The following is a 26,107-nucleotide window of genomic DNA, read 5'->3' as shown; positions in this document are numbered from 1 at the left end:
CCGCTTGAGATCACCCCTCTCTCTCAAAAATAATAAACAAAAAACCAAACCAAAACAAAGCCAAAACACCTTTATTCAATTCGTTCCCCCCGATTTATCTTGGATCAGGTTAAGCACCTCAGTTGACTGAGCGGTCCTTAAGGGCTGGGACTGGGCCCCACCGGCCTCTCTGACCCCACACCCAGCACAGCGCTCGGCACACAGTGGGTACTAGAGAAATGCTTGGAGAAATGGAAACAGCACTTGGAAACCATCTATGTCAATTATGGCTCGGCCTCTAGTGAGTGACTCTGGGGAGGCCCTCCTCCTCTCCGGGGCTCGAACGGCTAGCTTCCCAGGCTCTTTGTACCAGGAGAGCTCCAAGTGGCTGTGTGTGGCCCGCCCCCAGGACGCACAGGAAACCCAAGGCGGGGTGTGCTGGGGCACTCAGGGAAGGGCTCCAACCCCGCCCAGACCCAGACTTCCGGAAAGCTCGGGGTCTCCTCCGCCGTGCGTGCATCCAGTGCTTGCGCCGCGGCCGGCACTTGCGCACCGTGGGCCGGGGCTATGCGCGCGCTCCAAGCTCCGCGCTCCTGCCTCCCCGGAAGCCCTCTCGCCGGAGAAGGGCCGGGGGTTCCCCGGGCGCCCCCCAGCGGAAGGTGGTGGGGAAGGAAGAAGGATTTGCAACAACACCTCGGGGAGGAGGCGGCCGAGGCGGAGGCGGCGGCAGCTGGAGGCGGAGGCAGAGGCGAAGGAGGGCCCCGGCCCCGGACAGGCCCCGCCCCTCGCCCCGCGCCCAGGGCCGTGCAGCCTGCCCTTACCGTGCAGCCTGCTCTTACCGTGCAGCGCCGAGCTCTTCCCTTCCCGCTAACGCTACTTATCCCGGGAAAGCTCGCGCGGGGCGGGGGAGCAGACCCACAAACTAAAAGTGAAACTTGAGCAGCGCTGGCACGGCTGCTGGCTGGTGCCTTTCCCCGTCCTGCCTCCCCGCCGTCGCCACGCCCTCCGCTGAGAGCTGGAGGCCGACGTCAGGGGCAGGATTCCTGACTACGCTTGCAGGCATCTGCCCAGGTAACTAAGGTATGGGAAGGTGTGGGTCCGTACGGTGGGGGGAGGGGCGCCCGCTGGAGCTCCCGCTGGGCCGGAAGGTGGGCGCACGCAGGGCACGTTGCTTCCGGGGAGGAAGAGGAGGAGCCGCAGGCCTGCTGGGAGCTTGCAAAGGAAGTCGGGAAAGAGGGAGGTGTGGAGGAAGGCTCCTATCCTGCACGGAAGTCTGTGGAAGGCCACCTAGAAGGAGAAAGTCTGAGTGGAGGGGATGCTGAAGAAATGTGTCTGCTATGGAAGAGCCAATTTATGGCTTTGATCCCGAGTAGGAGAGAGCCTGCCATGGAATCCCCCTCTGAGATCTTGCTCCTGAGCCTCGCCCTGGATTTCCAGCAACGCTCAGCACCTGTTGGATGGCAGAACTGGCAAAGACCAGCTTCCCAACCCGCCCACTTCACGCGGGAGAAAACTGAACCTGGGAAAAGAAACCACTTGCCCAGAGTCATGCACAGCACAGATCCAGTCGTGGGACCCAGATGCTAGCTTCCCAGCCCTGTTCCTGCAGCCAGTCAGGGTGCTGACTCCCTCTGTCCCACAGAGCTATGAAGCAGGGTACCTGTCCATGGGTCAACACACACCACCCTGTGAAGAGCTTACACCTATTCTTGGCCCCAAGAATCAGTTCCTGGAAGGGTCTGAGTTTTTGTTTTTGTTTTTTGTTTTTTTAACTTTTTTTAAGAGAGAGGGCACCCATGCGTGTAAGAGGGGAGGGGCAGAAAGAGAATCCCACAAACCATGAGATCATGACCTGAGCTGAAATCAAGAGTCAGATGCTTAACCTACTGAGCCACCCAGGCGCCCCCCCCCCCCCCCCCCCGCCTTTTCTTGTTTGGAACATAACCTCAAGATCTTATTATCTTCATAATGTAATAAAATATGAAGCTTAGAACTGGATCACTTGGCCCTTTCTTTTCTTATCTCCTCCCAGTTCAAAATGCTTGCATCTCATAATAGCCAGCATTCTCTTATCTGCAGTTGGTGCCAACACATTCAAGCCTCAGACCAATTTTCTTTGTAGTTTTAGCCTTTTTCCAGAAAGTCAGTTTCGTTTGCCCACCATAGCCACTCTGCTTCCTGTCATAACACCACTTTCTCTGGGCATAAAGAGAATCTTTGCCTTTCTTGTGCTGTGTCACTTTGCAGGATTGGTGCTTGCCACACTTCTTGCAGAAAGTCTGGTGGGTTTTAGGAAGGTTCACCGTGGTTGTGAGAGAGCACTATCAGCAGGGAAAGAAAGAGCTGGAAGGTTCTGATTGACGGTGAGCCCTGACTAACAATGACAGTCAGTTGCTTCAGGGCAGCTTCCTCTGCCCAGTGCCCAAAGGAAACTCTGTAGTTTAACATTTACTTCCCACCCTTGTCTAGAAGCCCAGAAAGCTTGCTATGTGCTTATACCTGTGAAATAAATAAATAAATAAATAAATAAATAAATAAATAAATAAATCTGTGAGTTGGGCGAACTGTTTTGAATAGAGGCAAGCCTGTTTTGGGGAAGTATGAGTCAGATTTTTTTTCCCCCTCTGACATTTGTAAATGCGAGCAACCATGAAAACCACATTTACGTAGTGAAGAGGTTGAAATGTTCAGCTAGTGCCTGGAAGGCATTTCAAGGATGGGGACGTTGTTTCCTTGTATTTCTGGCCTCCGGGTACCTAAAATAATAATCCCCACCTCAGAGATGTGGAAAATTTGGGGTTTGGAGCCCATGGCCAAGAAAGAATTGTTGAGATGTCTTTGGTGCAAAAAGGTGGTTTTATTAAAGCACAGGGACCATAGGCAGAGAGGGCTGCACTGGGGTTATGACAGGTGACTAATTATGTACCTTCAAGTTGGGAGGCGGTTAGGGATAGTGTAAGTCTAAGGAATTTTGGAAGCAAGGTTTCCAGGATCCTGAGGGGACTATCTATTGTTAAGAAAAGGTCATTTATTACTGTCTGGTAAAAACTCAGTCACAAGACCCTTCAGATGTATATCAGTGGGCCAGATGCTTGGAAGATGATTGCCAACATATATCTTGGGATGGGTGGGGAGGGGTAGAGATAAAAGAAGTTTCCACAGGAATTTTTATATGTTAAAATAGACTTACAGGATCCTGGAGGGTTGGGTTAAGATTGCCTTTTGTCCTTAGTGAAGAGTCATCATCCAGGCAGCTAAATTCCTAGAGGAAATGTCACTCTCTGTGTTTCAAGGACTTGTGAATGGGCTATAGGCAGTATGGAAATTTATTTTCTTGTGCCTTTGTTTCCCACATCATTTCCCCCTGAATAATTTTGACCCTTAAATCTTTATGGCTGCTGAGGGTGGAAGGTCTCATCTTCTGTAACTTCTTCCTACTGAATGAGGGGCATAGAGATGTCCCTACCTATGGGTCAACATTGATCAGTTGGGGACTTATATATATAGGACAGCTGAGCCCAAGGGAGAGCTCATGTATGGATCTTCCTGAGTGCAAAGGATCATCTGTCAGCTTGAAGTTATGGCGGTGAAGGAGTCTAGGCACCAAGTAGAGAGACATGGGAGAAAACAACAACACACGATTAGAATAACAAAACGAAAATGAAGCTCAAATAAGAGTCCTTTGGTAGTTGACGAAAATCCTCTTCCAGTCCAGGAGCTTGACCAATCATTAAAGGAAAGGGAGGGATCTTTTAGAGCAGCAATGTGAGTATTTATATCAGTTAGAAACCCAGAAACATTTTTATGGTGACCTGGAACGTATACACGGCATTCTGTACTTAATGATAGCACATGTTACACCTTGTGCAGCAGGTAAAATGTCTAGTGCCATTTTATTTTTAAAATTGCTTTAGCATTTGTATTCCTTCAGTGTTTAATAGGGAAATGCTACTTCGAGTGTCATTTAGGGCTTTGACTGTGTATTTATAGAGCTTCCATGTGCCAAGCAACATCCTCCAGTCCCAGGAGGGAACAAAGATGGAAGCTAGGTGGTCATACCGACAAGAGGCAGAACCTGTCCATCATTGCTTTAAATTTGGAAGTTTGGCTGGGTTGGTAATGGTTTTAATAATGCATCCATGTATCCAGGCAAAACCCAAAGTACAGTGGCCTATCCAGCCTGGGCTAAGCCATGGACACAAGTTAGACCCACATAGCCATCCAGTTCCCTCAGGAGCCGTCATCTAATTCTGGGCCTCCTTGAACTTCAGTCAGGATATCAAGGGCCATTTGGTTTTGGAGGGTTACCTTTCCAGAGCACTGTGGACACCAGACTAAATGTAAATAGTAATTAATTTCTTTAAGGCCCAAGCTATTTCCTGAATTATTTGTGCAATAAAAGACAGCCCGTTGTCACTTTGTGGGGATGAAGGCAGTCCAAATCTAGGGATAATTTCTTTTAGCAAGGATTTTGTCACCTCAGTAGCCTTTTTACTCAAGTAGCCTTGTGCAAACCCTATATTACCTTCCATTGATTATTTGGGGTGAGGGGGGGATAATAAATATTTTCCTCTCATTATTAACAAGCCAGTCCTGTGCATATTTTGAATATCCTTGTTACTGGGCTATGTGAATTTCTTGGCCTAAATAGACTGGAGTTATAGACTTTGTCAGAGTTAGACTAGTGTGAGACTTCATATTTGTTTATTTTGTGCTGCCTGCTTGGCTGCACAGCCTGCTAAATTGTTTCCTTTAGATCCTAAGGTCATATCTTTTTACTGTCCTTTGAAGTGAATTACAGCTACTTCCTTGGGTAGGTGTACAGCCTCAAGAAGAGTAATCATTTAGGGCCCATATTTGATTGGGGAGTTATTATGGGCTTGATTGTAATCCCCTTTCCTTCCAAATTGTTCTGTGGGGTGTAGAATTAGGAACTCATATTTAGAGTCAGTATACATCTTAATTTTGAGACCCTTTGCCAGTTGTAAAGCATGAGTGACTCTGCTTCTTAGGCAGATGTATTTGCTGGGAGGGCTTTGGCCTCAGCAGTCTGAGTCAGACTGACTGTAGCCTACTGAGCTTTTCTTATCCCCCTTTCCATGAAACTACTGCTATCAATAAGCCAACTGTCATCAGCATTTTCAATAAGGGGAGTCTTAAATCTGACTGGCTAGACTAAATGAGATCAATAATCTCTGAGCAGTCATGTTGTAACACAGATGTACGATAGTCAGGGCCAGACATAGGGGTAGCTGGATTTAAAATTGGACAGGTGTTAAGTATTTAAGGTATATTTAAGAGCATAACCTGGTATTTAATAAGTCAGCCTCCCATCACCCACTGGGCCTTTGGTCTCTAAGACACTCTGGACCTGATGTGGAGTCATTTCTGTCAGAGACTACCCCATAGCAAGTTTTGAGGTTTCTTTACCAGGAGGGCTGTTGTGTGCTTGTATAAAGCCTCTATTTGGAATTGTACATCAATAGAGGTGGTTCCTGGGACAAATAGGACTAAGGAATAAAACCATCAAGAAACTCTCTTTGTTTGAGGTCTAGCCTTACTAATATCCTAATTATGAGGAATCACTGGCAAGTGGGAGAAGACTTGTCTCAGGAGATAAGGGCATTCCTAAGTGCATTATCCAATCTAACCGTAAGGAAAGTGGGGTCATGCATTATGTCCACAAGTCCATAGTTAACCCTGGACTGGGGTACACTCTGGCTTTTAAAGAGCAATTTTGTCATTCTAGCCACAAAGAATTGATCAAGGTGATAGTTGAGTTATGAAGTTGTTAGGGAATCCATCCCATTTTCCAACTGTTCAAATAATCATATGTCCATGGGGTCCTGTTGTCCCCATAGAATAATGAGCAACTATCATCCAGTATGTCAGGAGGACTTTGAGGCCTTGGACCCTTAAGGTTCTCATAATTAAGTTTTTTTTTTTTCCTCTTGTGATTTTTGTCTTATGTCAGTTTAACTATTATAACAACCAAAGAATTGAGAATGGAAGAAGAAGAAAGTTTTCCTCTCCTACATATTCATTCTGTTATTGAAAACTGACCTCAGTACTCCAGAGCCAATATAACCAGAAGACAGAGACTGGGAAAAAGAGGAAAAATAGCTTTATTGTTTTGCCAGGCAAAGGTGGCTGCAGCAGGTTAGGGCCTTCAGAACCGTAAGCCCACCCAGAGGAAGGGGCTGCAGGGTTTTGTAGGGAAATGTGGGACCTATCTGGGTTAGACAGGAATTATCTTTGCTGCCAGCCTTGTTCATCATATTTTCAGTGCAGTACCAGTTCTGTAAAGGCAAAAAAAAAAAAAAAAAAAAAGCTAACAAGGAAAGACAAAGTTTCCCAAAGGAGAAAAAAAAAAGTTAGCTTAATGTCAACCCTCATTGATGTTTTGATGTAGCCATTTTGATTTTTGTTCAACTTTATGTTTTTAAGTGGTTTCAGTTTGAGTCATCAGGACAACTGTCACAAGACCACTTCATATTTTACAGTGAAAAACCACTCAATATTTTCTAGAATGGCTAAAATAAAGAAAAAGTATAACACCAAATTTCCATTTAAATGTTGAGGAATTACAATTCTCATATATTGCTGATGGAAGTGTAAAAAATACATTCACTTCAGAAAACTGTGTGTGGCAGTTACTTATGAAAATAAACATTTTCCTACTGAAGAGGGGCATTTTCTCACCCCAAAATGTATCTTTGTCCTAAGAATTATTATAGGTTGTTATTGTAAAGAAACAACAAAGGAAAACCTTTAAACCCAGTACAAGTTTCCTTTGTAAGAGACATTTGCATGTCTGATACATGTGCGTATATCAGGGAAAGTCCCATTTGTAAGGGTGTCTCCCTCCATGAAGCCAAAGGAGAGAGAATGTGTAATTCTCCAGAAACTCTGATCAGTGAAGAAGGAATGGATTTAAATGTGGATAACAATCATAGCCTTGGTTAATGTTTTTTTTTTTTTGGCTTGGTCACCTCCCCAAATGCTTCACCATAGATCACACTTGGAGTTTCAAACAACAGTCATATCTGATGCCTTCCCCCTCAGATTCCATCGGTTGGTGTGAGTGGGAACAACAGTGTTGTTTTAAGTGCTCCAGGTGATTCTAAGTGAGGCCAGGGTTAAGCACGAAGGCTTCCCATTAATTTAAGAGAGTGGAGTGCAGGGTTTGGCTCAAGGAGAGGTAACTAGATCTCCCCTACAGGAGTCTGTGTGGATCAGGCCTATGCAGCACATTGTTCCTCTCCTGTAGCAGAATGGGTAGGAGGAGAAGCCCCTGAAAGAAGAGAAGGGAGAGTCAGTCCCTGATTGGTCTGCAAGTAGGAGCTCATAGTTTCCAAATATCAGGATGCAAAAGACTAGGAAGTTTCGCCTTTTTTGCATTACAATGTCCTGCCTGCAGGTGAGCAGTTTACTTTTGAAGAGGCTCTTCCAGTGGGTATAAAGGCCTTTTCCCCTGATGCAGCAGTGATTTCTCCACAAATATCTTCTGAGAAAGAAATCTAGAGAACGAGGTGAAAGAAGAAATGGCCAGTCCTCAGGTAAGCCTGGTATCTCAGGTCAGAGTCTGTATTGTCTTTTTCTCTTGAAATACCATGCATTTAGAAATTGGAAATGTTGATTCCTCTACTTCTGATGTTTCTGCCTCATTTTTTCACCTAATTTTAAAACCTTTTCAGAAATGATATTCAAGGTTATATCTTTAGAACACTGTTGCAGACTTTGAATCTGGAGTTCTCTTGTCCAGCAAGAGAACAGATGCAGAATTGAATATGAGAGGCTAATGTCCAGGAGGGGACAAGAGCCCTGAACACGGGTTTTGTCTCCGTATTTATTGAGTTCTCAAGAATTTACATATGTCCTGAATGCGCAGAAGAAAACAATAAGATAGTGACCTTTAACTTGTGGGTGTAAGAAGCAAAAGGTGTGGGGAGCAAGTGGCATTAGAAGTTGAGATTAAAGCACAATGATATATATTGGCACCAGACAACAGATGGACAATACAGCATTTGTGGGCTGTGCAGCCAAGTAGCTGTTATCTCCAAAGTTTAAGATTTCTGGAGCATGCTACCTTAAGGCTAACAAGGCAGCCTTTTCACTAGCTAACCTTGGGTGCTTTCGCTCTTTGGCAGCTTTCTGCCTCTATGCTTTGTCTTACTTAATGACTCGCCTTGGGCGCTTTCACCCTGTGGTGGCTTTATGCCCTAAGCCTTGTTAACCCATTGGTGCAACCCAACAGACTTCTTTTTTTTTTTAATTTTTTTTTAATGTTTATTTATTTTTGAGACAGAGAGAGACAGAGCATGAGCAGGGGAGGGGCAGAGAGAGAGGGAGACACAGAATCTGAAGCAGGCTCCAGGCTCTGAGCTGTCAGCACAGAGCCCTACGCGGGGCTTGAACTCACGAACTGTGAGATCATGACCTGAGCTGAAGTCGGACACTTAACCAACTGAACCACCCAGGCGCCCCACCAACAGACTTCTTAAACTTAACTTCCCACCGAACACTCCTCCCCTATTTCCCAGAGACTATTCCTTATTCTCCAACCTGGCTTCCAATAGGGAACCAACAATTGTCGCTTTGATGTAAAGTCCTGCATGTATTGAAAATATTCCCTTTGTGACAGATTCACAGGAGAAGGTGTTGAGTCCAAGATTCCTATTGCTGATCGGCTCTGTTCTTGGGATTTCAATCAATTTCTTACATAGGTTCCATCTGGATGCGTTATCAGCTCTGTGTAGACCAGGATTAATACAATGCACAAATGCACAGGATGGATATGAGGCCCAAATAACTCGGAAAGTTCTTGAAAAAAATGGGAGGCTTCCTCCTTAGAATGTGAAGAAGATACTGTTTAAAATATACTGGATATTACAGAACGTGGAAAGTATATGTGATTGAACTTTGTATAAATGCACTGTATTTTCATAATTGGATTTTAATTCTGATTCACTCTTGTGGCCACAAGAACACACCACTAATAATAGGTCCTTTGGCATGCCTTAGGCACTGATATCATTTTTCTCATTAAAGCTGATGCTACCTTCTATTATTTGGTTTGGTGTCTTTGCCGGATTTCTCCCTTACAAAGTTCATATTTGTCCTCTCATCATTCATAAGGATCTTAGGTGGGTTTATGGAATGATGTTCAGAAACCATCACAATTAAACTGGAAACTTTTTTCTGAGCTTCCCTTGCTTGCAGTTTTTGATGAGGAAAACAAAGACAAAAGAAGTGTAGATAAAATTAAATTTCCTTGAACTTGCAGTGCATTTGTAAATACCTGGGATAGGTAGAGTATGACATTGTTCAAGGAATGCCCAACAACCTTAATTTAATGCTTTGTTAGATGCAAAAAAGGACTTTAGCTTGACCAGAGCCAGACTTGCAGGACTCTATTGGTCTTCTTTAACATTGAAAATCTCTTTAGAAACTTTCTTATCTCTACCCCCCAACTTAAAAGTATAAAATTAATGGCTTCTCCAAATGACAGTGTAGGTTGCTCTGTCCATGGGTCATTACCCATGCTTTATTAAAAACAACTTTTTACACCAAAATCACCTCAAAGATACTTTCTTGACCCTGAATTCCAGTCCCACATCACATCAGTTTTCACTGGACAATGAAGGGCTCACCTTTCTGTTGTAAGGATATTGACTTGTGGGAGTGGAGATTCTAAATCAGACTTCCACCCTCTATGTTTTTTTTCTTTTAATGTTTATTTATTTTTGAGAGAGTGTGAGGGGGAAGGGGCAGATAGAGAGGAAGAGGAAGACACAGAATCTGAAGCAGTCTCCAGGCCTCTGAGCTGTCAGCACAGAATCCGACATGGGACTTGAACTCACAAACCCTGACATCATGACCTGAGCTGAAGTCAGATGCTCAACCAACTGAGCTACCCAGGTGTCCCCCATCCTCTATGTTTGTAATTCATTCCACATCAGGACACAGAAATACCATTCTATTTACTTCTTTGTATTTTCATAAAATGAAAACAAGACTCATATGACTGACATGTTTAAGTATCTTAAAATCCTGAAATATAACAGTCATAGATAGAAACTACACCAGGTGGAGTCACCACAGAAAGGAAACTTGATTTTTCACCAGTAAGGAGATCACAGGCAATAACTTCCAAAGCAGAGACACACAGAGGGAAGGGGAATGGTTTCCTTTTATTTAGGGTTAGGGTGGATATTTAGAAAGAGAGGCCTTGTCATATAGATGTGGGCATAAGATCACACATGTTCCTTAAGACAACAGTTCTTTACATACTTTGTATCTTATATAAATGAGGTTTGTGTTCCTACTTGGATGGAGATTTTAGTATTATAATGAGTAATGGTAATGAGTCACGAGGAGACTGGGTTACTCCTTGGTCCATCTGCAGAGGTGTGAGTCAGGGGTTCAGCTCAAACTAGGCCAATCCAAGCTCTTCCTCAGGGCAGTCATTGCCTTTTGTTGGGTACTTTCTGTTTCCATCACAGGAGACTGTGCCCATGGGGTGTTTTGCCTGAAGTAAAAGATAAAATGGAAAGAAGAGGTTAAGTAAAATGTAGGACTAAGTTCGGTGAGTACAAGCAGGTAAGCAGTAAAGTTCAGGTCTTGGGTCTAGCTGGTGTAACTCCCTCTTTCATCTTAGGTACGATTATGAACCCCACCTTGGGCCACTTGGTAACTGTGGTATTTATTGCAGGAACTGCTGACCTTCAAGGATGTGGCCATAGAATTCTCTCAGGAAGAGTGGGGTTTCCTGAACCACAGTCAGCGGGAGCTCTATAGAGATGTGATGTTAGAGAACTATGGACACCTCCTCCTCTTGGGTGAGGATAACTCCTTCCAGACTTCCCAAACCACACTCGGGGTTTTGTTCCTTCCTTTGAAGACTGTCTCTTGGAAGCTTCCTCTTCACATGACTGGAATTCAGATCCCTGCAGTAAGGGAAAGAAGTAGGGATTTGAAGATAGAAAAATATCTTCCCGATATTTCCTTTTCAGCTTCAGCTTTCTCTTTCTTAAGGTACCATCATCATTTATGTTGATTAGTGGCCATTCTAAACATTGAATGACATAACAAGGTATTGCCCACATCTTAAACTCCAGTTTTCACTCCTTATTATTGTGTCTAGTACATGGAAGTGGGAGGTCAAGATGTGAACATTAGAAATCCCTTCTGTGTGTTCTCAAAGGGGCTGTTGGGCAACAGCATTTTGGAAATCATTTTCTAGAATTCTACAATGTCCTCTTTCATCTACTAAGCATAGTAGTGGATTGAAAGGTAGAATCTCCAGTAATACTCCTATTCCTTTTTTTTCCAATTTACAGGTCTTGTGTCAAAACCAGACCAGGTCAACTTCTTGGAGCAAAAGAAGGAGGCTTGGGATGTGAATGGAAAGGGGACAGTAGCCACACATCCAGGTAGGTGCACCTGAATGAAGCAAATGACAGAGGAGAGGTCCAAATGTGAGGGAGGAAGATAGACCTTAAAATGTAGTTCACATGACTCTCCTTGAATGGAAGTTAGTCGAGAAGCCTAGTTTTATTTCTCTCCCTCTTACAGAGGGACATCTGCTACCCAACATTATCATGCTTTTATACTCCCTAAGGATTCTTCTTTAGCTCCAGTGATGGTCCATCATGTCCACTGTGAGGGCCAGAAGATTCCCCTTGGAGTGTGAGGGCCTCCATAATCTGAGATCTCCTTTGCTTTGAGGGCTCCAGAGAAATCTCGGTATTTCTGAGGAACTGTATGCTAAGCCATTTCTAAATTCTGTTTTGCCTCCTGTTACAAGTGTGTTAAGAGTAGTGGTGGCCATATTGGGTTTTGGTGTAGAAATCCCTGGAACACTGGAGACTGTGATCACACATTTTCTGGTTTATACTTTCCAATAGTATGGAGGCTTTAGTCTTAATCCTAAAAAATTGAGAGTCAGTAATTTTATCAGGTAACAAAGCACCTCCCTAATAGGAGAAAGTCTAATCCGTTAGTTCACTTCAAAAATTCATTTTTCTTTGTATTAACTGAAGCTGAAATCTCCATTCTATGTGATCATTCCTCAGTGATGAAGTAATTTTTTTAACTTGTTTTTAACGTTTATTAATTTTTAAAAGAGAGAGAGAGAAGGAGATAGAGCATGAGCAGAGAAGGGACAGAGAGAGAGGGAGACAGAATCTGAAGCAGGCTCCGGGCTCTGAGCTGTCAGCACAGAGCCTGATGCCGGGCTCAAACTCACGAGCTGTGATCATGACCTGAACTGAAGTCGGACGCTTAACCGACTGAGCCATCCAGGTGCCCGTGATAAAATAATTTAATGTACCTATTCGTATCCTAGAATTCTTGCTTAAATTAATATCACAGGGGACCTAGAACATTTAGAATGTAGAATTTGCAGCATGTAAAAAAGTTTCAATTGTAACATTCATTAATAATTGTATCATTTTATAGTTTTGACTTATATGAAGTTCTTGTTACCTTTTTATATGTGTTTTCACTTTCTGGTTATATATGAGATTCATCTCTGATTTTTTAGCTCAAACATTATGATATGGGCATGTGCTTTATAAGAAGTGAGGTGTAGGGTCACCTGGGTGGCTCAGTCGGTTAAGTGTCCGACTTCATCTCAGGTCATGATCTCACAGTTCATGGGTTTGAGTCCCATGTCGGGCTCTTTGCAACAGCTCAGAGTCTGGACACTGCTTCAGATTCTGTGTCTCCCTCTCTCTTTTTGCCCTTTCCCTGCTCACACTCTGTCTCTCTCTTAAAAATAAAGATTTAAAAAAATTTTTTAATAATAAAAAAATTTCAAAAAAGAAGTGAGGTGGATAATTCATAAAATTTTCATATTAAAAAAGTAGTTTTCTTTAAATAAAATTTAGGAAGAGTTAATCATTAGGTTTTTTCTCAACTTAATCCCAAGTATCTGTTTTTCTGAACTTAATTCCAAATATTTATTTTTTCTAAAGTGATTTCCCTTATATTTTACAACTTTGATGGTGTTTATTTAGAAATGAAGGGTTTTGTTCATCTGCTTGGTACTAAAGAATGGATTATAGCTTCGCATTCATAGTAAGAGAAAGAATATATTAATAACATAAAACATTTTAAATGTATTTTCAGTGTTTACTCATGAAAGTACTCTTTACTTACTAAAGAATGGATTATAGCTTCGCATTCATAGTAAGAGAAAGAATATATTAATAACATAAAACATTTTAAATGTATTTTCAGTGTTTACTCATGAAATTTTTCATGAGAGCTCTTTATGGTTGGTTTTTTAAATTTATTTATTTATTTATTATAAGAGAGACACAGAGAGAGAGGGAGAGAGAGAATCCCAAGCAGGCTCTGTGCTCCCAGAGTGGAGACCAACATGGAACTCAAAGTCATAAACCGCGAGATCGTGACCTGAGCCGAAACCAAGAGTCTGATGCTTAACCAACTGAGCCACCCAGGCGCCCCATGTTTATGATTGATTTTAATGAAAATTCTTTACTATTTATTGTCAATGAGACATTACGATAAGTCAAAATGATTACTTTTCATGAGTACACAGTCACAGTTTAAAATTATAGTTATATAGCAAGTTTCCTTTTAAAAATTCATCTGTTTTTGTGTAGTACTTTTGGTTTAAATTTTGTTATTCTGGCTTTGCAGTCCCATAGTAATATGCTTCCTTTTGTCGGGACCTTCCACAACATTAGGTAGCTGCTTTTGTCATGGCGTTTTAAAATGATCCTTTTCTCTGTAATTTTCGAGGTTAGTTTTATGTGTCACTGTGTTCATGTTTTTTTTTTTTTAATCATGCTTCACTGTGTTCATATCTTGACATTTATCCTGTTGTGAATTTACTGAGCTTGTTGAAATTGTCTCTTTTTTCCACATATATAAGAAGTACAAACCTTTAGTTTTTTATGTAGGCTCTCTGCCCTCTTTCATTCTCCTCTCCTTATGGGATCCCCTTAATTTACATTTGGACCTCTTTTTTGTGTGTCACTTGAGTCATGTAGGCTCCATCCTTTTACATATTTTTCTAGTCTCGTCCCACTAGATAATTTAAAACAAGGTGTCTTTAACTTGTCTGATTCTTTTCTGCTTGATCAAGTCTATCCCCCACCCAACACCCCACCAACAACCCTCAGTTTGTTCTCTGTATTTAAGAGTCTCTTATGGTTTTCTCCCTTTCTGTTTTTATCTTGCATTTGCTTCCCTCCCCCTGTGATTATCTGTTTTGTTTCTTAAAGTCTAAATATGAGTGAAGTCATATATTTTTCTTTCTCTGGCTGACTTATTTCACTTAGCATAATACACTTCAGTTTCATCCATATTGTTCCAAATGGCAAGATTTCATTCTTTTTGATCGCTGAGTAATATTCCATTGTTATATATATACCACACCTTCTTTATCCATTCATTAGTCGATGGACATTTGGACTCCTTCCATATTTAAGCTATTGTCAATAGTGCTGCTATAAACATTGGGGTGCATGTGCCCCTTTCAATCAGCATTCCTGTATCCTTTGTATAAGTGCAATGGCTGGGTTATAGGGTAGTTCTCTTTTTATTTTTTTGAGGAAACTCCATACTGTTTTCCAGAGGGGCTGCACCAGTTTGCATTCCCACCAGCAGTGCAAAAGAGTTTCTCTTTCTATGCATCCTTGCCAGCATCTGTCATTGTCTGAGTTGTTAATTTTAGCAATTCCGACTGGTGTGAGGTGGTATCTCATTGTGGTTTTGATTTGTATTTTCCTGATGATGAATGATGTTGAACATTTTTTCATGTGTCTATTAGCCATCTGGATGTCTTCTTTGGAAAAGTGTCTATTTGTGTCTTTTGCCCATTTCTTCACTGGATTATTTGGCTTTTTTTGGGTGTTGAGGTTAATAAGTTCTTACTAGATTTTGGATACTAACCCTTTATCTGATATGTAATTTGCAAATATCTTCTCCCATTCTGTCTGTTTTGCTGTTTGTTTTTTAGTTTTGCTGTTTGTTTCCTTCCCTGTGCAGAAGATTTTTATCTGGATGAAGTCCCATTTTTGGTTTTGTTTCTCTTGCCTCTGGAGACATGACAAGTAAGAATTTCATGCGGCTGAGGTCAAAGAGGTTGTTGCCTGTTTTCTCCTCTAGGATTTTGGTGGCCCCTGTCTTACAGTTAGGTCTTTGATCTATTTTATTATTGTGTATGGTGTAAGAGAATCGTCCAGGTTAATTCTTCTGCATGTCGCTGTCCAGTTTTCCCAACACAATTTGCTGAAGAGACTGTCTTTATTCCATTGGATATTCTTTCCTGCTTTGTCAAAGATTAGTTGGCTGTACATTCGTGGGAACCCAATTCTGGGTTCTCTATTCTGTTCAAGTGATGCATGTGTCTGTCTTTGTGCCAGTACCATACTGTCTTGATGATTAAAGCTTTGTTAACACAGCTTGAAGTCTGGAATTGTGATGCCTCCAGCTTTGGTTTTCTTTTTCAACATTACTTTGGCTATTCTGGGTCTTTTGTGGTTCCACACAAATTTTAGAATTGTTTGTTCTAGCTCTATGAAGAATGCTGGTGTTACTTTGATAGGGATTACACTGAATATGTAGATTGCTTTGGGTAGTATCAACATTTTAACAATATTTGTTCTTCCAATCCATGAGCATGGAACGTTTTTCCATTTCTTTGTGTCTTCTTCAATTCCTTTCATAAGCTTTCTATAGTTTTCAGTGTATAGATTTTTCACCTCTTTGGTTAGGTTTATCCCTAGATATTTTATGGTTTTTGTTGCAATTGTAAATGGGATTGATTCCTTGATTTATTTTTCTGCTGCTTCATTATTGGTGTATAGAAATGCAACTGATTTCTGTACATTGATTTTCTATCTTGCGACTTTGCTGAATTCATGGATTCACTTCTAACAGTTTTTTTTTTTTTTTGTGGAGTCTTTTGGGTTTTTCATGTTGTCAGTGAAGAGTGAGAGTTTGACTTCCTCCTTGCCAGTTTGGATGCCTTTTATTTCATTTTGTTGTCTGATTGATGAGGGTAGGACTTTCAACACTATGTTGAATAACAGTGGTGACAGTGGACATCCTTGTCATGTTCCTGACCTTAGGAGGAAAGCTCTCAGTTTTCCCCATTGAGGATGATATTAGCTGTGGATTTTTCATATATGGCCTTTATGATGTTGAGGTATGTTCCTTCTATCCCTACTTTCTTGAGGTTTTTCATCAAGAAAGGATGCTGTACTTTGTCAAATGCTTTTTATGCATCTATTGAGAGGATCATATGGTTCTTATCTTTTCTTTTATTAATGTGATGTACTATGGTGATTGATTAGGGATATTGAACCAGCCCTGCGTCCCAGGAATAAACCTCACTTGATTTTGGTGAATAATTCTTCTAATGTATTGTTGGATCTGGTTGGCTAGTATCTTGTTGAGAAATTTTGTATCCATGTTCATCAGGGAAATTGGTTTGTAGTTCTCCATTTTAGTGGGGTTTTTGTCTGATTTGGGAATCAAGGTAATGCTGGCCTTCTAGAATTAGTTTGGAAGTTTCCCTTCCATTACGATTTTTTGGAACAGCTTCAAAAGAATAGGTGTTAAATCTTTGAATTTTTGGTAGAGTTCCCCTAGGGAGCCATCTGGCCCTGGAGTCTTGTTTGTTGGGGGATTTTTGATTACCAATTCAGTTTCTTTACTGGTCTGCTCAAATTTTCTATTTCTTCCTGTTTTAGTTTTGGTAGTTTACATGTTTCTAAGACTTTGTGTATTTCTTCCAGATTACCCAATATGTTGGCATGTAATTGCTCATAATATTCTCTCATTGTTTGTGTTTCTGCTGTGTTGGTTGTGATTTCTCCTCTTTGATTTGTGATTTTATTTATTTGGGTCCTTTGCTCTTTCTTTGTGATCAATCTGGCTAGGTATTTATCAATTTTGTTAATTGTTTCAAAGAACCAGCTCATGGTTTGTTTGCTATTGATCTGTTCTACTGCTTTTTTTTGTTTGTTGTTTTTTTCCCCGATATCATTGATTTCTGCTCTAATCTTTTTTCTGGTTTGGGGCTTTATTTGCTGTTCTTTTCTCTGCTCCTTTGGGTGTAAGGTTATGTTCTGTATTATGCTCCCTATATACTTCCTATTACTGCCTTTACTGCATCCCAGAGGTTTTTGGATGGACTATTTTCATTTTCATTGGCTTCCGTGTACTTTTTAATTTCCTCTCTAATTTCTTGGTTAACACATTAATTCTTTAGTAGGATAGTCTTTAATCTCCAAGTATCCATGGTCATTCCAAATTTTTTCTTGTGGTTGATTTTGAATTTTATAGCATTGTGGTCTGAAAATATCATGCATAGTTTTCTGATGTCATTTAGTTATCTAGTTGTTTTCCATTCTTCCTCCATGAGCACCTTTATGATTTTTTTTTTCCTTTTTTTTTTTAAGATTTTATATTTAAGTGATCTCTGCACCCATGTGAGGCAAGAACTCACAACCCCAAGATCAAGAGTCACACGCTCCACCAACTGAGCCAGCCAGGTGCCCCATTTATGATCATTTTTTGAAATCTTTGTTGGGCAATTATTAGTTCTTTATTAATTTAGGGCCAGTTTTGTAGGTTTATTTTGTTCTGATTTAAATGCATTTTTCCATTTCTTGGTATATTTTGTGATCTTTTCATGAGATTTGGGAATTAAAAAAAAAACCCTCTGGGCACAGGCTTGTGGACTTGCTTTGTAGAAAAGAACACAAATAATGGTATTTCTGGTGCCTCTCACACATGATCTGGGCATTTGTAATGTCTGAGTTTTTGTTATTTCCCAGTTTAAGAAGTTGTAGTTACAATTATTCCTCTCTTTGTCTTCAGCTCTGTAGTTTCTGTTGTTTGAACAAATGCTGACCTTTTATCTGAGTGGCCACCACACTGTGTCCAGAGGATGCTGTCATTCCCTCTATTTTCCATGTAATCCATGACAGAAAAAAGTCCCTTACACAGCTGCAAAGAAGTTGTGAACATACAGGTCACTCATTTGTTTCCATCAGGAGAGTTAAGGGAAATGGATCGCAGTGCTGTGGAGGGCAGGGAGCTGTGGCTGTGGAGAAGGGTGAGAGAAAGGAGACCACACAGGGGAATTCAGGAGAATGCTTCTCCAAAGCCAATGGCTTGGCAAATGAGAGGGGCTATACTTCATAAGTTCTTAAAACTATTATGGCTTAAAGCCTAGAGTTTTAACAGTCAGGTGGAGACAAATAGCCACTGCATTGCACCTGGAGAGAAGGCAGGTACACTACCCGGGGGCAGACAGCTTGGAAACAATGATCTGAAGAACACTAGGAGCACACAGGGGTGAGATTATTCACTATTCTAGGAGCATTACCCTCAGAGGCAACATTCACTGAGATGCCTGCTTGAGAGCAAAGGAGATGGGTGACACCATTTCCCTCCCCACTCCTCAGAATAAACATAGAGTCACTTGAGTGAAGCAGCTTAGTGGGGACACTGGTTGTCTAAGTTGGTTACACCAACCTCCCCCCACCCCCACCCCCACCCCCATGCTGTGGTGGGAGTACCATCCTGATTCAAGCTTGCCTCAGGCTCAAAAAGGTCAGCTCCTCTCCAGGAGACATACACAAGCTGCTGCCCACACCACATTTCCTGACCAGATAGTTCTGCAGGGCCTCAGTTCTGGTGGAGTTGGTATCAGGTCTGATTTCACAAAGAGACCAGACCACACCTAGTGAACAGTCGCCATGTTCAGGCGAGGGACCAAATACTGTTCACAGCAGGCAAGGAGAGCATCTGCGGATCACTGGCCTGGAGGATATAACAGAAGATAGAACTGCTTTTTCTAACTTCCAGAGGAAGGCAGAGATTTAGACAAAGTGCCAAGATGGAAGAATGTTTCCCAAATGAAAGAACAAGATGTGGCTTCAGCCAGAGATCTAAGCAAAACATTTATCAGTAACAAACCAAATGGAGAATATAAGACATTAATCATAAGGACATTCACTGGGTTGAGGAAAGAATCACATGAACCTTTATTTTTGAGAGAGAAAGAGAGCTTGAGCAGGGGAGGGGCAGAGAGAGAGAGAGACAGAATCCAAAGCAGGCTCAGACTGTGAGCTGTCAGCACAGAGCCTCAGGCAGGGCTCGAACCCACAGACTGATGGGGTCAGATCATGACCTGAGCCGAAGTTGGGCACTTAATCGACTGAGCCACCCAGATGCCCTTTGAGAACTTTACCACAGAGGAAAAAGAGTTAAAGAAGAATCAAACAAAGATAAAGAATGTAAATAAATGAGGTTGGAAATTGGCTTGTTGCAATGAGCAGCAGGCTGGATGAAACAGAGGAATGAATTAGTGACCTAGAAGACAAGATAATGGAAATTAATCAAGTTGAACAAAAGAAAGAGAAAAGAATGATCCAGTATCAGAATAGATTTAGGGCATTCAGTGTCTCCATCAAAAGTAATGACATTCTTGGGGAGCCTAAGAGGCTCAGTCAGTTGAGCATTGGACTTCAGCTCAGGTTGTGGTCTCGCAGTTCATGAGTTCGAGCCCTGCCTCAGGTTCTGTGCTGACAGCTCAGGGGCTGAAGTCTGCTTCAGATTCTGTGTGTGTGTGCGTCTCTCTCTCCCCCTCCCCTGCTCATGATCTGCCTCTCTCTGTCTCTCAAAAATAAATAAATGTTACCAAAAAAAAAAAAAGGAATGATATTCTTAATATAGGAGCTCCAGAATAAGGAGAAAGAGAAAAAGGGTAGAAAAATTTCTTCAAGAAATAGCAGAAAACTTCCCTAATCTGGAAACAGACATCCACATTCAGGAGGCACAGAGTACTTGCATAAAATAACCAAAAGCGGACCCACACCAAGACATTGGATTTAAAATTTCAAATATGGTGATAAAGAAAAAAATCTTAAATTTGTCTTAAAGACAAAAGCAGTCCTTCACTTGCAGGGGAAAACCCATAATGCTAGCTGGAGATTTCTCAATAGGAACTTGGAAAGTCAGAAGGGAGTGGCATGATGTATTTAATGTGCTGAATTGGAAATGTCTGTAACCAAGAATACTCTATCCACCAAGGCTATCATTCAGAATAGAAGGAGAGATAGAGTTTCCCAGATAAGTGAAAAGTAAAGGAACTTGGGACCACTGAACCAGTCCTGAAAGAAATGTTAAAAAGGAATCTTTGAGGTCACAGAAGACACCAAATATGAAAAGACAAGAAAGGATCAGAGAAAATGTCCAGAAACAATGATAAAACAAGTAATAAGGCAACAATAAATACATATCTATCAATAATTACTTTGAATGAAAAGATACTTATACACTCCCATCAGAACACTTACGGTGTCTGAATAGATTAACAAACAAACAAACAAAAGACAAACAAAAAATAACCCAGACCCATCTATATGCTGCCTACGAGAGACTCAATCGAGTACTGAAGACATCTGCAGATTAAAAGTGAAGGGGTGTAGAAACATTTGTCATGCAAATGGATGTCAAAAGAAAGTCAGAGTAGCAATACTTATGAATGACAAACCAAACATTTTTGTTCTAGTATTGATTTATCCTTCCTAGGACCAGTGTAATCCTGGCCTCATAGAATGACTTTGAACAGGTTCCCTCTATTCCATAATTTGTAAGATTTGGAAGAAGATTGTCATTAATGTTGTTGTTGTTGTTTTTTAATGTTTGTTAGAATTGACCAATGAAGGTATGTGGTCTTGGACTTTCCTGTGCTGGGAGGTTTTGTTGGTTTTTTTTTTTATTTCAAATTCAGTTTTAATCGTTATTCATCTCAGAAGATTTCATATTCCTTGGGATTAAGATTCATATTTTAATCTTGCTAACTTGTGTGCATTTTTAGGAATTATCTGTGTTTTCCCCCTAAGTTATCTGATTTTTTAATATATAATTATTTATTGTAATCTGTTATCATACTATATACTAATTGGATTCTTTGTTGTGTTATTTTCTCTTCAACTTCTCATTTGGTTTTTGAGTCTTCTCTCCTTTTTTCCTTGGTTAATGTAGTTAGAAATTGCCAATTATGTTTATTTTTTGGAAATACTGGGTATCACTTTCAATGTTATATTGTTTATTCTGTTCTCTATTTTATTTCTTTTTTTAAATTTTTTTTAAAGTTTATTTATTTTTGAGACAGAGAGAGACAGAGCATGAATGGGGGAGGGTCAGAGAGAGAGGGAGACACAGAATCCGAAACAGGCTCCAGGCTCTGAGCGGTCAGCACAGAGCCCGACGCGGGGCTCGAACTCACGGACCGCGAGATCGTGACCTGAGCTGAAGTCGGAGGCTTAACTGACTGAGCCACCCAGGCGCCCCTATTTTATTTATTTCTGATTTTTCCTTGTTATTTTCTTCCTCTACTAAATTTCACCTATATTTGTTCTTTTTTTCTAGTTCCTTGTGGTGTAAGGTTAAGAAAATAAAGTTGAGGGACACCTGGGTGACTCAGTTGGTTAAGTGTCCTACTGTTGATTTTTGACTCAGGTCATCATCTCAGAGTTCATGAGTTCAAGCCACATGTCAGGTTCCACTCTGACAGTGCATAGCCTGCTTTGGGTTCTGTCTCTCAAGAATAAATAAACATTTATTTATTTATTGAAATAATTTATTTATTGAAGTCGAAACAAACAATTTAAACATTTATAGCATACAAAATTTGAAATTGGAGTGTTCAGTAGATAAAATTATTAGAAATAAACAATGCAAGTGATGACCAAAAGAATAACACAACTAAAATATAAAAATAAGGATTCTCTAGGATTTCTGTAGATTATCATCTGTGAACAGAGATAATTTTATTTTTTCTCATCTAATTTAGAGTTCTTTATTTTTTCTTTCCTAATTGTTCTGACTAAAACATACAGTACTATTTTGAATGGAAGTGGTGAAGTCACTTCATTACCTTGTTTCTGATCATATAGGAGAAGCTCCCAGTCTTATACTACTGAATAATATGTGAGATATCAGCTTTTCATACATGGCCTTTAGTAGGTTGCAACTGTTGCATTGTATTCCTGCTTTACTGAGTGTTTTTAATCATGAAATGGTGTTCAATATGCTCACTTCCTGTTCTGTAACTAATATGATCATAGCATTTTTGATCTTCATTCTGTTAATTTGAAGTCTTAAACTGATAGTTTTTCATATGTTGAAACACCCTTGAATTCCAGAAAGAATTCACAGTTGACTATGCTATAAAATGGTAAAATGAACTTTTGATCCAGTTTGCTTTATTTTTTGGTGGGCTTTGCATGACTATTCCCCACAGTTGGTGGTTGTAGTCTTCTTCACTTGTAGCATCTTCCTTTAGCGTTGATAACCTCTTTTTTTTTTTTTTTAATTTTTTTTTTCAACGTTTATTTATTTTTGGGACAGAGAGAGACAGAGCATGAACGGGGGAGGGGCAGAGAGAGAGGGAGACACAGAATCGGAAACAGGCTCCAGGCTCTGAGCCATCAGCCCAGAGCCTGACGCAGAGCTCGAACTCACGGACCGCGAGATCGTGACCTGGCTGAAGTCGGACGCTTAACCGACTGCGCCACCCAGGCGCCCCGCGTTGATAACCTCTTAATGCTCATGTTACAGAGAGTTTTTCCATAATCTCCCTTGTCTTTACTCCTTGGAAATGTTTGAGGAGAATGAAGTACTTTCTCATTAAATGTTTGTATGAATTATTTAGAGAATTCATCTGGTACAGGACTTGTCTTTATTTAGAGTTTTTGTTTTGTTTTTTGTTTTAATAACTTTTTCAATTTATTGTAGTTGTAGATCAGTTGAGATTTTTAAAATCTCATATAATTATCCATTGTCACCTCTTAAAATTATTTTTATTTCCATGCTATTAGTTATACTGTGTCTGCCTTCACTTCTTCACTTCTGATTGTAGTTGGTCTTCTCTCTTTCATTCCTTCTTGATTTAGTTAAAAGTCTGTCAATTTTGTTGATTTGTTCTGAAAAACAAATATTCCTACTATTGATTTTCTCCTATGTTTGTTATATTCTAGTCTGTTCATTTGTGTTTTGTATTTAAATGTCTTCCTTCTGATAATTTTGGCCTCATATGAGGCATAGGAAAGTAATTTGTGCTACACCGTGACAATACCACAGAATTATCTATCAGGCCATGTGCTCAGTACATTGTGTGCAAATTTATGTGTCCACAGAGGAATGAAGTCCTTATGATTACTTCTCAGCCATCTTGCTGACCTTCTCTGACTGATAATAAGGTTGTATAATAGAAGTCATCAGCCCATTCATCTGCAAGTAGGAAGTGGAAAGATTTTACTTTTCTGTTATTTAATCTCTTTCAGCTGTATCTTCACATGGCACCCTGAGCTTCCTGCCAAAGTCTTGCATAGAAGCTTCTTTACAAAACAAGTCAATGGGGAGATACAAACACAGCACCCTTGAGAATTTACACTTAATGATAGACTGGGACAATGATGGTGAAAGTGAAGGGCATCAAGGATATCATGAAGGACATATCCAAACTGAGACAAGTGCCCATAATAAGAATCTCAGTGCCCAAAATGGTGAAGAATATAAAGCATTTTGGAAAAACCTTTTTAAGTCCAGCACTTCAGCAGCGCCATGTGTTTCTGTAAGCAAAAGCTCAAATCAAGTATTGAAACATACATATTTATGGAATGAAAATTTGGAAAATGTGGAAACCTACCTAGTGAATGCTGAAAATAATTATTTGAACTATTTTGAAAATAGAATTATATTGACCTTTCAGTCCAATATTTCTGAAAGTCAGAGATTTCAAGATGAAGAAAAAAGTGCTAAGTGGCATAAATTTGGGAGGTCCTTTACCGAGCAGTTGACCCCACAAACTTACCAGAGCACTTATAATGAAGACACAATTGTTCAATGCAGTCAATATGAGAAAAAATTTAACCACACCTCAAATGTTAACAAACATCTGAGGAGTCATTTTCTAGAGAAGCATTTTGAATATAATAAATGTGGGGAAGATTTTTATCAAAGCTCAAAACTTATACATAATAAAAATAAGTATATAAGAGAGAATCCTCATAAATATAATGAATATGAGAAAGCTCTTAACCAGTTCTCCAATGTTGGTGATCATCAGAGGACTCATGTGGGGAAAAACACATACAGATGTCATAAACCTGGGAACATGTTTAGTCAGTCAAGACTAACTATACATAAGACAATTGAAACTGGAGAGAATAGGTACATTTGTAAGGAATGTGGCAAAACCTTTGACTCACACTCAAAACCAACTCAACATCAGCAAATACATACTGGGGAGAAACCTTACAAATGTGAAGAATGTGGTAAAGCCTTTAAGGACGGCTCGTCACTAAATGGACATAGGCGAATCCATACTGGAGAGAAACATTACAAATGTAAAGAATGTGGCAAGGCCTTTACCCATCGCTCAAGCCTTACTCAACATCACAGAATTCATACTGGAGAGAAACCATATAGATGTAAAGAATGTGGTAAGGCCTTTAACCAGTACTCAAAAGTTATTCAACATCACAGAATTCACACTGGAGAAAAACCTTACAAATGTAAAAAATGTGGCAAGGCCTTTAACCTGCATTCAAACCTTACTCAACATCACAGAATTCATACTGGAGAGAAACCTTACCAATGTAAAGAATGTGGCAAGGCCTTTAACCAGCACTCACACCTTACTCAACATCACAGAATTCATACTGGAGAGAAACCTTACAAATGTATAGAATGTGGCAAGGCTTTTAAGAGGCACTCAAATCTTATTCAACATCACAGAATCCATACTGGAGAGAAACCTTACAAATGTAAAGAATGTGGCAAAGTCTTTAATGGTTATTCACAACTTACTATACATCACAGAATCCATACTGGAGAGAAACCTTATGACTGTAAAAAATGTGGCAAGGCCTTTAAACACCAATCAAACCTTACTCAACATCACAGAATCCATACTGGAGAGAAACCCTACGACTGTAAAGAATGTGGCAAGGCTTTTAACCAGCACTCAAACCTTATTCGACATCAGAGAATTCACACTATATAGAGACCTTTAAAATGAAAGAACCTGGCAAGGCCTTTACCCAGGACTCAAGCCTTACTCAACTATCGCAGAATTCAAAGTGGGGAAAATCTTTACCAATGTAAAAAAATGTGGGAAGGCCTTTAATCACTGTTCCACCTTTAGTCATTATCAGAATTCATACTGGAGCAAACCTTACAGATTTTAAAACTGTGAGAATTTGTAAGGATGTTCAACACTTACTCCACATCAGCGAATTAATATTAGAGATTAATGATACACATGTAAAGACTATTATAAGATGCTTAAGCTGTATAGACCCTGATTCCTGACCACAGAATGTGTCCTAGAGATGATTTTACAATATAAAATATTTGGCACACCCTTTAGTCCATGTTTAAGTCTCAATTGACACCAGAGAATTCATACTAGAGGGGAACTCTATAAATGGGAAAAATGTGGTAACATTTTTCGGACTGCTTCAGTCTTACTTAGCATCACAGAGTTCATTCTGAGGAGAAGCATCACAAAATGCAAAGAATGTGGCAAACCTCTAGCTGAAACTCACAATGTACTTAACATCATAGTTATGATACAAGAAAAAACTGTAAAATGTAAAGAGAGTAGCCTAGCCTTTAATTGCCATTCGATCGTTATTCATGAGTACCCCAAAATGAACGCTTGATTCAATCCCTACAAATGTAGTGAATTAGCAAAGACCTTCATTTTAAATATAAACTTTAGAAAACATCAAAAAAAAAATAAAGTAACTTGGAAGATATAAATATTTAGAAATGTATTTAATTGAATATCAAATGTCACAAATTCACAGAAAGCAGCACATCAGTCACTCTATTCAGACATTACATCAAAAGATTCATAAGGAATAATGCAAAGTTCAACACTTAGAAAATGTATATGCTATTTTGTTTCAAAAGATAGAAGAGATAGATTTTTGCATAGGTATAATTTCAATATGTTTTTGTTTTACATTGACCTTCTTTAAGATTTGTGACTAGCAAATATTAGTGTATTTCTAGTTTCATATCACTCTAGAAAATTCATTTATTCTTAGGGAGGTGT

The 26,107-nt window shown here is 40.1% G+C and overlaps 1 protein-coding gene and 1 pseudogene across 1 annotated transcript; one reads left to right on the top strand and one right to left on the bottom strand.

Annotated features, from left to right (window-relative positions):
- The first annotated feature begins 528 nt into the window (after positions 1-528).
- Positions 529-25,834, top strand: LOC125152864 (zinc finger protein 675-like). Its single transcript, XM_047835418.1, has 5 exons — positions 529-1,050; positions 7,400-7,538; positions 10,694-10,820; positions 11,322-11,414; positions 23,325-25,834. The coding sequence occupies exons 2-5, from the start codon at positions 7,524-7,526 to the stop codon at positions 25,046-25,048; spliced, it is 1,959 nt and encodes a 652-aa protein (XP_047691374.1). The 5' UTR covers positions 529-1,050; positions 7,400-7,523; the 3' UTR covers positions 25,049-25,834.
- LOC125153181 (60S ribosomal protein L36a-like) lies at positions 1,967-4,062 on the bottom strand (annotated as a pseudogene).
- Positions 25,835-26,107: the final 273 nt, after the last annotated feature.

The sequence above is a fragment of the Prionailurus viverrinus genome, chromosome E2 (genome assembly GCF_022837055.1).
Source record: "Prionailurus viverrinus isolate Anna chromosome E2, UM_Priviv_1.0, whole genome shotgun sequence".
Classification (NCBI taxonomy): domain Eukaryota; kingdom Metazoa; phylum Chordata; class Mammalia; order Carnivora; family Felidae; genus Prionailurus; species Prionailurus viverrinus.
The sequence above is the reverse complement of the archived record's forward strand: the minus strand, read 5'-3'. Positions and strand labels throughout refer to the sequence as shown.

Excerpts from the sequence above, each read along its gene's own strand:
- LOC125152864 (XM_047835418.1), top strand. Across the intron at positions 10,821-11,321 it reads TGGACACCTCCTCCTCTTGG|GTCTTGTGTCAAAACCAGAC; the intron begins GTGAGGATAACT and ends TCCAATTTACAG. Across the intron at positions 11,415-23,324 it reads GACAGTAGCCACACATCCAG|CTGTATCTTCACATGGCACC; the intron begins GTAGGTGCACCT and ends AATCTCTTTCAG.